Source organism: Mobula hypostoma, chromosome 10 (genome assembly GCF_963921235.1).
Source record: "Mobula hypostoma chromosome 10, sMobHyp1.1, whole genome shotgun sequence".
Taxonomy (NCBI): Eukaryota; Metazoa; Chordata; class Chondrichthyes; order Myliobatiformes; family Myliobatidae; genus Mobula; species Mobula hypostoma.
Genome location: NC_086106.1, coordinates 37,107,711 through 37,121,743, shown reverse-complemented (window position 1 = coordinate 37,121,743; position 14,033 = coordinate 37,107,711). Strand labels below are relative to the sequence as shown.

The 14,033-nt window shown below is 55.6% G+C and overlaps 1 protein-coding gene across 6 annotated transcripts in view; it reads left to right on the top strand.

The window, feature by feature from the left end:
- Positions 1-14,033, top strand: part of ppp1r13l (protein phosphatase 1, regulatory subunit 13 like) — a 116,570-nt gene that overhangs the window by 93,897 nt on the left and 8,640 nt on the right. For all 6 annotated transcript variants that reach the window (XM_063060336.1, XM_063060341.1, XM_063060342.1 and 3 more), the window contains exons 7-11: positions 1,628-1,991; positions 3,018-3,433; positions 5,849-5,986; positions 8,858-8,991; positions 9,584-9,750. In XM_063060336.1, the coding sequence (XP_062916406.1) occupies positions 1,628-1,991; positions 3,018-3,433; positions 5,849-5,986; positions 8,858-8,991; positions 9,584-9,750 (1,219 nt within the window). The remainder of the gene's footprint in view (positions 1-1,627; positions 1,992-3,017; positions 3,434-5,848; positions 5,987-8,857; positions 8,992-9,583; positions 9,751-14,033) is intronic.

Sequence of the window (14,033 nt, the reverse complement as noted above, 5' to 3'; positions counted from 1 at the left end):
TTCAGAAGGGATTAATAGCAATTATTTATGATATAATTATGAAATTACAGCCAGATATATCTGATAAAATTAAAAATGAATGGGAAAGGGAACTTTAACTTTGTCTACCTATAGAGAAATGGGATAAAATTTTTCAATTAGTTAATACTACTTCTATATGTGCTAAACATACATTAATACAATTTAAAGTAGTACACAGAGCCCACATGTCCAAAGATAAATTATCCCGTTTTTATTCCCGTATAGACCCTACTTGTGATAGATGTCACTCTGAAGTGGCTTCTTTAACTCATATGTTTTGGTCCTGTCCTCTTTTGGAAAAATATTGGAAAGATATTTTTGATATTATTTCAACAGTTCTATGTTTTGATTCAAAACCCCATCCTATTACGGCAATTTTTAGATTGCCAGTGGTAGAACACAGATCTTTGTCTTCTTCAGCCTGTCGGATGATAGCATTTGTTACTTTAATAGCTAGAAGATCTATTTTGTTGAACTGGAAGGAAATCAACCCTCCTACTACTTTCCAATGGTTTTCTCAAACTATATTAAGTTTAAATTTAACCCTTCGGTTAAATTTGAAGAAACTTGGAAACCTTTTATGCAACATTTTCATATGATGTAATCTGACCTTTCCGAATCTTTTTTTTCTAACTTAAATTATATGAATAGGGGAGCGGAGTTGACAACATTACCAAACGTGTCCGATTCAAGATAGTGGTCTAGCCCTGTTTTGTCCTGTTGTTTTTTTTTTTTTTTTTTTCTTTTTTTCTTTTGGGGATTTTTTTTGTTTATATATATATATATATTCTTTTTCTTTTTATTTCTTTTTTTTATGACTAATTTCATTATGAGTTTGGAAATCTGTTATTCCTATGTTACTTAAAATCCTTTTTGTATATTCTGATTAAGATTATTCCAATTTCTTTGTACCAACTTTGTTATTGGCTTTATAATTTTGAAAATTAATAAAAAGATTTGAAAAGAAAAGGAAGTAGGTACAGAGGAGATGTCAGGGGTAAGTTTTTATATGCAGAGAGTGATGAGTGTGTGGAATGGGCTGCCGGTGGCGGTGGTGGAGGTGGAAACGACAGGGTCTTTCAAGAGACTCCTGGTTGGCTACATGGAGCTTAGAAAAACACGAAAAAGGCAACAGATTGTTCAAATACAAAAAAAGGAAGATAAAACACAAAATAGTAATATAGGTAAATAATATTGAGAATATGAATTGTAGAAGAGTCCATGGATTGTGGGAACAGTTTAGTGATCGTCGTTATCCCCTCTTGTTCAAGAGGCTGGTGGTTGAGGGGTGGTAACTGTTCCTGAATCTGCTGGTGTGAGTCCTGATGGCAGCAGTGAGAGGAGAGCGTGGTCTGGGTGGTGGGGGTCCTTGATGACGGATGCTGCTCTACTGTGACAGCGCCCCGTGTAGACGTTCACGTTACAGATGACTGGAAAGCTCGGCCAGAGGAGGTGGTGAATCACATCAGTCTTTCTGTCTAAGAGGTCGGTGTGGAGCAGATGGCCCGAATGGCCTGTAAATTGTGCAGCTGGTGCAGAGCAGAGAGTGGAAGGTTGCGCAGAGAGTTGGGTGTTAACGTTGTACCGTGTCCATCTCCCCCTTTAGGCTGCCAAAGGCCAGAGCAATGCCAATACCATTCAGTTGTACGGGACCCTCCCCAAGAATGGCCAGGCCCTCACTGTCTCCCCCTGGTGGATGCAGGCGACACATTCGAAGCAAAGGAGAGCCAACTCCTCCTGGAACAGCCCGCCGATGCCTGGTCACAGCATGGGCCTGTTCAGCGTCGCTCCAGGAAGCCCCCGGTCTTCGGCCATCAAGGAACGCCGGAACGTCCTGCCCCTGTCCGTCTTCATCCGGCCGACCATCGTGAGTAACTGGGATCATGAGGTGGCTCCGGGCTGGCCCCGGATGGGGCCCCCTGTCTCCTCAGACCCGAGGAGCCCAGCGCAGCCCCAGCAAGGTCAAGAAGGTGAGCTCCAGGAATTGGGTGCAATGCTTTGTGTCGGGAGTATACTCGGTATGGTAGTTAGTGCCCTGTGCTTGGTGTTTCGGTACTATCAGCTCGCGGTATGGGAAGAAGTGCAGCCGGTAACGCCGCTAGCTCCTCCTTCCAACGAGCCAGGTTCAATCCCCACCCATGTGTTGGGGATGTTCACCATGTGACCACATGGCTCCCCCCAGCTATTCCTGTTTCGTCCCACGTGCCAAAGTTGAGCGGGTTGGTCGGTTAACTGGTCACTGTAAAGTGCGTGGGTGAGGGGTAGAACATGGGGAGAATAAGATAGGATGAGAGTAAATGCGTAAGATTGAGGTCGATTGTGAGGTCATCTTGTGCTAAGGGACTGGCTGGTTACAGCGAGATAGAAGTCTGGTGGTTTGTGCTTCAGGCTCTTGTATCTTCTGCCCAATGTCCGGGGGAGGTCAGGTCTGCCTTACGGTGGCAGTGAGAACTGTGGACCGATAGAGGGGAGATTGACGTGCTGAGCTATGTCTGTAACTCTGCAGTTCCTTGTGGTTAGTGTTGGGCACGTGGCCAAGTGGTTAAGGCGTTCGTCTAGTGATCTAAAGATCGCTAGTTCGAGCCTCAGCTGTGGCAGCGTGTTTGTGTCCTTCAGCAAGGCACTTAACCACACATTGCTCTAGTGTCTGTGTGAGGAGTGGCGCCCCACACAGACTTCCAATCTGCACCTTGTAAGGCATGAAAATGCCCGACGCGGGCCTCTCAAGGTCTGAGTCGACGTTCCTCCTTTTGTGGTTATGTGTGGAGCCACTGGCGTAGCAAGCCACCAAGCATCTCCAGACAGGGTGTGTCGATGCAGATTGGAAGGATCAGCAGAGACGAGCCAAATTTCTTGAGCCTGGAGGAAGTAGAGGTGGGGGTGAGCTCAGTGTTGCTGTGCTCTTGGTGAGGAGAGTTGGACGGGAGGGTTTGCATTGGGCTGCAGCGTTCCAGTATCGCCTGGCTTGACCTGTCTTGTCTCTCCTCTCGTTTCAGTGGCTTCCCCCATGGACATGAGCGAGGTTGAAAAGGAGATAGCCAGCATCCTCCCGGCAGGCGAAGGGGAGTGTGAGGAAGGAGCCCCCCCTCGACCGCTCAGCCCCACCCGCCTCCAGCCCATGCTGCTGCCGGGAGCCGAGGGGGTGGGCAACAAGGAGGAGCTGCTGAAGATCCGGGCGACCATCCCGCGGGCCCTGAAGAAGCGGTCGTCCATCGATCAGCCGCCAGAGGAGCGGCTGCCCCTGGAGCGGCACACCCACCAGTACCAGGAGCTGACTCGGATATTCCGTCGCCGCTCCCAGAGGAAGCAGCAGGAGGGGGCCGACGAGTACCCGCACACCTTGCCTGTCTGCACGCCGGAGGATGTCAGCGACATCACCGTCACCAGCACCACCACCCCAGCGGCTTCTCCGGTGAGTCCGACACCTCTCGCCACTCCTGTGGGCCCCAGACCCATTGACCCGTCCTTCCACTATGTCTGGTTGCCCCTTCCTCCTCTCTCCCCCTTCCTCCTCTCTCCCCCTTCCTCCTCTCTCCCCCTTCCTCCTCTCTCCCCCTTCCTCCTCTCTCCCCCTTCCTCCTCTCTCCCCCTTCCTCCTCTCTCCCCCTTCCTCCTCTCTCCACCCCTTCCTCCTCTCTCCACCCCTTCCTCCTCTCTCCACCCCTTCCTCCTCTCTCCACCCCTTCCTCCTCTCTCCACCCCTTCCTCCTCTCTCCACCCCTTCCTCCTCTCTCCACCCCTTCCTCCTCTCTCCACCCCTTCCTCCTCTCTCCACCCCTTCCTCCTCTCTCCACCCCTTCCTCCTCTCTCCACCCCTTCCTCCTCTCTCCACCCCTTCCTCCTCTCTCCACCCCTTCCTCCTCTCTCCACCCCTTCCTCCTCTCTCCACCCCTTCCTCCTCTCTCCACCCCTTCCTCCTCTCTCCACCCCTTCCTCCTCTCTCCACCCCTTCCTCCTCTCTCCACCCCTTCCTCCTCTCTCCACCCCTTCCTCCTCTCTCCACCCCTTCCTCCTCTCTCCACCCCTTCCTCCTCTCTCCACCCCTTCCTCCTCTCTCCACCCCTTCCTCCTCTCTCCACCCCTTCCTCCTCTCTCCACCCCTTCCTCCTCTCTCCACCCCTTCCTCCTCTCTCCACCCCTTCCTCCTCTCTCCACCCCTTCCTCCTCTCCCCACCTTCCGCCTCTCTCCCCTCCCACCACCTTTTCATTTCACTTTTGGCACCTCTGCCACCAGCCTCCATATCCCACTCCTTTCCCCCTCCCTTCCAGGCTTTGGAGACCCTCCTCCCCTCCCCTGGTCTCTATCACCCCAACCCCCACCTCCGTCCCTGAGCCCCTCCCCTGGGCCTGTTGTGCTGCCTCCTCCCCCCATAAACCTGCACCATCGACTTCCTCGGGCTGCTTGTTCCCGTGTGTCCTCTCGTTTCACATCTCTCTGCCCTGGGGTGGGAAATCGACCTTGAGATCCCCTTCATCTTTATCGATTCATAGAACACTACAGCCCTTTGGCCCTGAACTATAAACCTGCCTAGTCCCATCGACTTACTCCAGACCACAGCCCTCCACGCTCCTCCCATCCACCTACCTATCCAAGCTTCTGTTAAATGTTGAAATTGAACCTGAATTTACCATTTCCTCTGGCAGCTCATTCCACATTCACACTGCCATCTCAATGAAAAAGTTCTCCTCCCTCATGTCCTCCTTCAGGATTTCACTTTCCACCCTCGACCCACGACTTCTAGTTTCAGCCATCCTCAGGGAAAAGCCTGCTGGCATCCACCCTGTCTGTAGCCCTCTATCAAATCTCTCTTCATTCTCCTGCGCTCTCGGGGATAAAGTCCTAACCTGTTCAACCTTTCCCTTTGACTCAAGTCCCCAAGTCTCGGCAATATTAGTTTTCTTTTTCAATCTTATTGACATCTTTCCTGTAGCTGGGTGACTAGAAGAGCACACAATACTCCAAATTAGGCCTCACCAACATCTTATACAACTGCAACATAACACCCCATCTCCTGAACTCAATAATTTGATTCTATTGATTGAGATACAATGTGAAGTGGGCCCTTCAAGCCACATCCCCCAATTTGATCCTAACCTAGTCCCAGGACAATTTATAATGACTAATTAACCTACCAACTGGTACACCTTTGGACTTCTCACGGTCACGGGGAGAACGCACAAACTCCTTACAGGCAGTGGCGGAAATTGAACCCAGGTCGCTGGGACTGTTGAGCTACCGTGCCACCCCAATTTATGAAGACCAGTGTTCCTAAAGCTCTCTTTCTGACCCTATCTACCTGTGACACCACTTTCAAAGAATTATGGATCTGTATTCGCAGGTCCCTGTGTTCTACCACACTCCCCAGTGCCCTACCACTCACCACGCAAGTCCCATCCTGGCTTGTCCTCCCAATCTGTGACACCTCGCACTTGTCTGCATTAAATTCCATGTGGCATTTTTCAGTCTATCTTTCCAGCTGCTTCAGATCACACTGCACGCCATAATAGCCTTCCTCGCTGTTCACTACACCCCCAATTTTGATGTCATCTGCAAATTTACTGATCCAGTTAACCACATTATCTTCCAGTTTGTTGATATAGATGGCAAACAACAATGGACCCAGTACCAGTCCCTGTGGCACTACACTAGTCACAGGCCTCCAGTCAGAGAGGCAACCATCTACTCTCTGGCTTCTCCCGCAAATCCAGTGTCTAATCCCATTTTCTACCTCATCTTGAAGGCTGAGTGACCGAGCTTTCTTGACCAACCTCCCACATGACACTTTGTCAAATGCCTTGCTTAAGTTCTCCCTTTCTTTCTTTCCAGGTGAAACGTACCATCCTGAAGAAAGAAGGCAGGCCATCGATAAGTAAGAAAATGCGTGCACGTCTGAGCCCACTGGTGGTGTTGCTGGACGCAGCGCTGTTGGGGGAGCTCGATGTGGTACAACGCATAGTGCACGAGGTAATCACCCGGCCACTCCTTGCCTTTCAAGTTCAATGCGTTCAAAACTTCCAAATATGTGAAATGTTTCTGTCCACTGTCATAAGATGTAGGGGCAGGAATAGGCCATTCAGCCCATCAAGTTGGATCATCATTCCATCATGACTAATTTATTATTCCTGTCAACCCCATTCTCCTCGTCCTCTCCCCGTAACCTTTGACACCCTGACTAATCAAAAACCTATCAACCTCCACTTTAAATACACCGAATGACTTGTCCTCCACAGCCGTCCGTGAGAATGATTCACCATCCTCTGGCTAAAACAATTTCTCCTCCTCTCTGTTCTAAAGGGATGTCCTTGTTTTGCTCTTGTTTTATAGAACAGAACTGCTCAATACAGGCCCTTCGGCCCACCATGTTATGCTGACCTTTTACCCTACTGTGAGGTCAATCTACCCCTCTCCCTTGCATCGCCCTCCATTTTTCTATCATCCATGGGCCTATCTAAGGATTTCTTAAATACGCCTAACGTATCTGCCTTTGCCACCACATCTGGCAGCTCATTCCACATACCCACCACTCTCTGTGCACATAGATAGATAGATACTTTATTGATCCCAAAGGAAATTACAGCATCACAGTAGCATTAGAATTGCACAGATAGACAAATAATAGAAGAGAAATAAGAAAGAATAAAAAATAAGTTACCTCAGACAGTCTAACCGGGGGAGGGGGGGTCATCACTTCTCCGGCAATAGGTTGACTCATTATAGAGCCTAATGGCCGAGGGTAAAAATGACCTCAAGTCCATCACCATCTCCCTTGTCTTACTGATGTTGAGCTGCTGATGATTCAGCTTGCACAAAGTCCTCCACCAGGGCCCTATATTCATCCTCCCGTCCTCCCTTTATTCTCCCAGCTATTGCTGAGTCATCAGAGAATTTCTGCAGATGACATGACAGTGTTGTATCCAAAGTCTGTGTTATACAGGGTAAACAGGAAGGGAGCCAATACAGTACCCTGTAGGGCCCCAGTGCTGCTTATATATGTCTGACACACAGCTGTGAAGCCACACAGACTGCGGTCTGCCAGTCAGGTAGTCCATTATCCAGGATACAATGGAAGTGCCAACCTGTATAGAATGGAGCTTTTCCCCCCAGCAGTGAGGGTTGTCTGGTATTGAAGGCACTTGAGAAATCAAAAACCATGATCCTCACAGTGCTGCTCTGCTCATCCAAATGGGAGTAGGCTCTGTTCAGCAGGTAGACGACAGCATCACCAACTCCAATGTGCTCCTGGTAGGTAAACTACAGGAGATTGAGGGCTGATCTGACCAGGGGGTCAGAGGTGAGCCAGGACCAGGCTCTCTAGGGTCTTCATACTGTGTGAGGTCAGGGCCATTAGACAGTAGTCATTTCAAGACTTTCAGTTGGCTCATCTTGGGTACTGGGACCATGCATGTTTTCCACTCAGTCGGACCCTTTCCAGGGTGAGACTCAGATTGAAAATACACTGGAGAACTCCACACAGCTGCCCAGCCCACTCCCTCAGGACCTTGGGGTTCACACCATCCGGTCCCCATGCTTTGCCGTGACTGAGCTTCCCCAGAGCCCTTCTCACCTGCTCGTAATGAAGTTGAGTCCACAATGACTGGGAAATAAAACCTGCCTCTGACCACCCCCCATACTTTCCTTCAATCATCTTAAAACTATGCCCTCTTGTAACAGCCATTTTCACTCTGGGGGGAAAAGTCCATTCAATCTATGCCTCTTATCATCTTGTACACCTTTATCAAGTGATATCTCATCCTCCTTCGCACCAAGGAGAAAAACAATAGCACACTCAGCCTATCCTCATGTCATGCTCTGTAACCCAGGTAGTTTTGTCTAATTTTTGTCTTTTACTGTACTTCTGCTGCAAAACAACACGTTTCACATCAAATGCACGAAGCTGACTCTGATTCCTGGCAACACACACAAAATGCTGGAGGAACTCAGCATCTGTGGAAAAGAGTAACCAGTCGAGGTTTCGGGCAGGACAGATTCCCAGACTCGCTGGGCGCTCATGGCTCCACAGTGACACCAGCAGGTGCTCAGGAAAACTGCAAGCCCAGTGTAGCTGCAGTCCCCCTGAGTGCCTAATGGGGTCAGTGTGGAGCTGCCCAGAAACCGGCTTACTGTCACTTGATCAACAGGAATTCTGCAGATGCTGGAAATTCAAGCAACACACATCAAAGTTGCTGGTGAACGCAGCAGGCCAGGCAGCATCTCTAGGAAGAGAAACGTCAACTGTATCTCTTCCTAGAGATGCTTCCTGGCCTGCTGCATTCACCAGCAACTTTGATGTGTGTTGCTGTCACTTGATTGTTGCTTTGTGGCAGCAGTACAGTGCAACACTAGAAAACAACTGTAACTCTCAAAAAGAGGAATAGTGAGGCAGTGTTCATAGTCTATTGAGCCCATGTAGCTCGATTACACTCGTGGCCAACAGACCTATCTGTCTTTGGAATGTGGGAGGAAACGAGAGCACCTGGAGGAAATTGATGCGGTCACGGGGAGAACGTACAAGGTCCTTACGGACAGTGATGGGGATTGAGCTCTGGTCATTGGTGATGTAACAGCACCGGACCAATTGCTTTGCCATTGTGCTGACCCAAACATAGAACAGCCGAGCATTACAGATACATGGCACTGAGCGTTACGCGGTTGTGTAATTAAACACCCTCTCCCACTGGGGCCCTAGATCTGTTTTGTGACCTTGTTTGGGGAGTGAGTGGGCTGAGGAATATCCAGTTCCCTTCCCCTTACAATTGGGACATTAGTCAAAGGGGTATTAAAGCCACTGTCGCCCCTCTTGCAGTAACCTGCTGAGCTCTCTCCATCTGCTTCCAGATTGACGACCCAAGCCAATCAAACGACGAAGGCATCACGGCACTCCACAACGCCGTGTGCGGCGGCCACTACAACGTTGTTGAGTTCCTTGTCAACTTTGGAGTCAACGTCAACGTGTCTGACAGTCACGGATGGTTAGTTCATAAAGCAGCTTCCAGGCTGGGCTATCTAACTCCAAATAAAAAAATTTATATGGTTCGTTTGAAGGTGTTCCACAAGAAATATTACTGAACAAATGTTTGGCAACAGCACATGAGTCAGCAGCTGGGAATTGTACCTGAGAGAGCAGGAAGAGGAGTTGGCAAGGTGCGGAGGTGGCAGTGTGAATGGGCACAGTGCCAAGTGAGAGAGGGGGAGGATCTGCCCATCTGTGACGGACCCCATGTACACGCCAGTCTACGGTACCACGTGCCCACATTGCCAACCTCATCGGGGGGTGGGGGCTTGAATGGAAGTCTGGAGTTGGGGTGGAGGGTGGGGGCAGCCTGGGATGGAGGGTGGAGTGAGCTCGGGATAGAGGGAAAGGAGAGGTGATGGTGAGGAAGGGAGCAGTGAAGAGCAGCGTAGGATGTTTGGTGAGGGGGAGCCAGGGCAGGGAGAGGTGAAGATGAAGGGGAGGGATGGAGGAGGAGGAGGAGGAGGAAGAATAGGGAGGGAGGCAAGTGTGATTTGATGCTGCCAAGATGGAGATCTTCACCTGCCGGGTGTCTCTCACCGCCCCCACAGGACACCTCTTCACTGTGCAGCCTCGTGCAATGACCTGTCCATCTGCACGTTGCTGGTGAGGAAGGGAGCTGCCATCTTCTCCATGACGCTGAACGACGGGGCAACGGCAGCGGATAAGTGCGATGCCTATCTAGATGGTTACGAGGAATGCTACAGATTCCTTTTCAGTGAGTGTGTCCTCCCTGTCTCGTACTCAACCCCTTCCCCACCCCCGTCTCCTCGCCCTCTCCCAACCCCCTCCCACAGTATCTCCTCCCTGCACTGTCTCCCTCCCCCATCACCCGCCACCACCTGCATCTTTTCGGTTTCCTCTTCCTCACCCTCTCCCTTCTCCCACCCAGCTTCTTCCCAACCCATATACCTCTCGTACCCCTCCTTCCCTGCCTCTTCTAGTGCCTGTCAATAACCCCAATACCCCATCATGGCTGTCCAGTTGCACCTCCCTGCTTTATCCCTTCTCTTCCCTACCCCGTGCATGTCCCCCTTGCCTCTCCACCCCCCGTGCATGTCCCCCTTGCCTCTCCCCCCACTCCGTGCATGCCCCCTTGCCTCTCCCCCCACCCTGTGCATGCCTCCTTGCCTCTCCCCCCACCCCGTGCATGCCCCCTTGCCTCTCTATCCACCCCGTGCATGTCCCCCTTGCCTCTCCCCCACCCCGTGCATGCCCCATTGCCTTTCCTCCCCCCGTGCATGCCCCCTTGCCTCTCTGTCCACCCCATGCATGTCCCCCTTGCCTCTCCCCCCACCCCGTGCATGTCCCCCTTGCCTCTCCCCCCACCCTGTGCATGCCCCCTTGCCTCTCCCCCCACCCTGTGCATGCCCCCTTGCCTCTCCCCCCACCCTGTGCATGCCCCCTTGCCTCTCCGTCCACCCCATGCATCATGTCCCCTTGCCTTTCCTCCCCCCGTGCATGCCCCCTTGCCTCTCTGTCCACCCCATGCATGTCCCCCTTGCCTCTCCCCCCACCCTGTGCATGTCGTCTTGCCTCTCTGTCCACCCCGTGCATGCCCCCTTGCCTCTCCCCCCCACCCCGTGCATGTCCCCCTTGCCTCTCCCCCCACCCCGTGCATGTCCCCCTTGCCTCTTCCCCCACCCTGTGCATGTCCCCTTGCCTCTCCTCCCCCCGTGCATGTCCCCTTGCCTCTCTGTCCACCCCGTGCATGCCCCCTTGCCTTTCCTCCCCCCGTGCATGTCCCCCTTGCCTCTCCCCCACCCCGTGCATGCCCCCTTGCCTCTCCCCCCACCCCGTGCATGTCCCCCTTGCCTCTCCCCCCACCCTGTGCATGCCCCCTTGCCTCTCCCCCCACCCTGTGCATGCCCCCTTGCCTCTCCCCCCACCCTGTGCATGCCCCCTTGCCTCTCCGTCCACCCCATGCATGTCCCCTTGCCTTTCCTCCCCCCGTGCATGCCCCCTTGCCTCTCTGTCCACCCCATGCATGTCCCCCTTGCCTCTCCCCCCACCCTGTGCATGTCCCCTTGCCTCTCTGTCCACCCCGTGCATGCCCCCTTGCCTCTCCCCCCCACCCCGTGCATGTCCCCCTTGCCTCTCCCCCCACCCCGTGCATGTCCCCCTTGCCTCTTCCCCCACCCTGTGCATGTCCCCTTGCCTCTCCTCCCCCCGTGCATGTCCCCTTGCCTCTCTGTCCACCCCGTGCATGCCCCCTTGCCTTTCCTCCCCCCGTGCATGTCCCCCTTGCCTCTCCCCCACCCCGTGCATGCCCCCTTGCCTCTCCCCCCACCCCATGCATGTCCCCCTTGCCTCTCCCCCCACCCCTGTGCATGTCCCCCTTGCCTCTCCCCCCACCCTGTGCATGTCCCCCTTGCCTCTCCCCACCCTGTGCCCCCGTGCATGCCCCCTTGCCTCTCCCCCCACCCTGTGCATGCCCCCTTGCCTCTCCGTCCACCCCGTGCATGTCCCCTTGCCTTTCCTCCCCCCATGCATGTCCCCCTTGCCTCTCCCCCCACCCTGTGCATGTCCCCTTGCCTCTCTGTCCACCCCATGCATGTCCCCCTTGCCTCTCCCCCACCCCGTGCATGCCCCCTTGCCTTTCCTCCCCCCGTGCATGTCCCCCTTGCCTCTCCCCCACCCCATGCATGCCCCCTTGCCTCTCCCCCCACCCCATGCATGTCCCCCTTGCCTCTCCCCCCACCCCATGCATGTCCCCCTTGCCTCTCACCCCCACCCCGTGCATGTCCCCCTTGCCTCTCCCCCCACCCCATGCATGTCCCCCTTGCCTGTCCCCCACCCCGTGCATGCCCCCTTGCCTTTCCTCCCCCCGTGCATGTCCCCCTTGCCTCTCCCCCCACCCCGTGCATGCCCCCTTGCCTCTCTGTCCACCCCATGCATGTCACCCTTGCCTCTCCCCCCACCCCGTGATTGTCCCCTTGCCTCTCCACCCACCCCGTGCATGTCCCCCCCCCGTGCATGCCCCCTTCTCCCCCCACCCCGTGCATGCCCCCTTGCCTCTCCCCCCACCCCGTGCATGCCCCCTTGCCTCTCCCCCCACCCCGTGCATGCCCCCTTGCCTCTCCCCCCACCCCGTGCATGCCCCCTTGCCTCTCCCCCCACCCCGTGCATGTCCCCCTTGCCTCTCCCCCACCCCGTGCATGCCCCATTGCCTCTCTATCCACCCCGTGCATGTCCCCCTTGCCTCTCCCCCCGTGCATGCCCCCTTGCCTCTCCCCCCACCCTGTGCATGCCCCCTTGCCTCTCCGTCCACCCCGTGCATGTCCCCTTGCCTTTCCTCCCCCCATGCATGTCCCCCTTGCCTCTCCCCCCACCCTGTGCATGTCCCCTTGCCTCTCTGTCCACCCCATGCATGTCCCCCTTGCCTCTCCCCCACCCCGTGCATGCCCCCTTGCCTTTCCTCCCCCCGTGCATGTCCCCCTTGCCTCTCCCCCACCCCATGCATGCCCCCTTGCCTCTCCCCCCACCCCATGCATGTCCCCCTTGCCTCTCCCCCCACCCCATGCATGTCCCCCTTGCCTCTCCCCCCCACCCCGTGCATGTCCCCCTTGCCTCTCCCCCCACCCCATGCATGTCCCCCTTGCCTGTCCCCCACCCCGTGCATGCCCCCTTGCCTTTCCTCCCCCCGTGCATGTCCCCCTTGCCTCTCCCCCCACCCCGTGCATGCCCCCTTGCCTCTCTGTCCACCCCATGCATGTCACCCTTGCCTCTCCCCCACCCCTTGCCTCTCTCCACCCACCCCGTGCATGTCCCCCTTGCCTCTCCCCACCCCGTGCATGCCCCCTTGTGCATGTCCCCTTGCCTCTGCCTCTCTATCCACCCCGTGCACCCACCCCGTGCATGTCCCCCTTGCCCCTTCTCCCCCCACCCCGTGCATGCCCCCTTGCCTCTCCCCCCACCCCGTGCATGCCCCCTTGCCTCTCCCCCCACCCCGTGCATGCCCCCCCTCTGCCTTTCCTCCCCCCATCTCCACCCACCCCGTGCATGCCCCCTTGCCTCTCCCCCCCGTGCATGCCCCCTTGCCTCTCCCCCCCCCGTGCATGTCCCCCTTGCCTCTCCCCCACCCCGTGCATGCCCCCTTGCCTCTCTATCCACCCCGTGCATGTCCCCCTTGCCTCTCCCACCCCTGCTCTTGTCCACCCCGTGCATGTCCCCCTTGCCTCTCTGTCCACCCCGTGCATGTCCCCCTTGCCTCTCCCCCCACCCTGTGCATGCCCCCTTGCCTCTCCGTCCACCCCGTGCATGCCCCCTTGCCTCTCCCCCCACCCTGTGCATGCCCCCTTGCCTCTCCCCCCACCCTGTGCATGCCCCCTTGCCTCTCCCCCCACCCCGTGCATGTCCCCTTGCCTTTCCTCCCCCCATGCATGTCCCCCTTGCCTCTCCCCCCACCCTGTGCATGTCCCCTTGCCTCTCTGTCCACCCCGTGCATGTCCCCTTGCCTTTCCTCCCCCCATGCATGTCCCCCTTGCCTCTCCCCCCACCCTGTGCATGCCCCCTTGCCTCTCTGTCCACCCCATGCATGTCCCCCTTGCCTCTCCCCCACCCCATGCATGCCCCCTTGCCTTTCCTCCCCCCGTGCATGTCCCCCTTGCCTCTCTGTCCACCCCATGCATGCCCCCTTGCCTCTCCCCCCACCCCATGCATGTCCCCCTTGCCTCTCCCCCCACCCCGTGCATGTCCCCCTTGCCTCTCCCCCCACCCCATGCATGTCCCCCTTGCCTCTCCCCCCACCCTGTGCATGTCCCCCTTGCCTCTCCCCCCACCCCATGCATGTCCCCTTGCCTCTCCTCCCCCCGTGCATGCCCCCTTGCCTTTCCTCCCCCCGTGCATGTCCCCCTTGCCTCTCCCCCACCCCATGCATGTCCCCCTTGCCTCTCCCCCACCCCGTGCATGCCCCCTTGCCTCTCCCCCAGCCTGTGCATGTCCCCCTTGCCTCTCCCCCCAGCCTGTGCATGTCCCCTTGCCTCTCCACCCCCCGTGCAT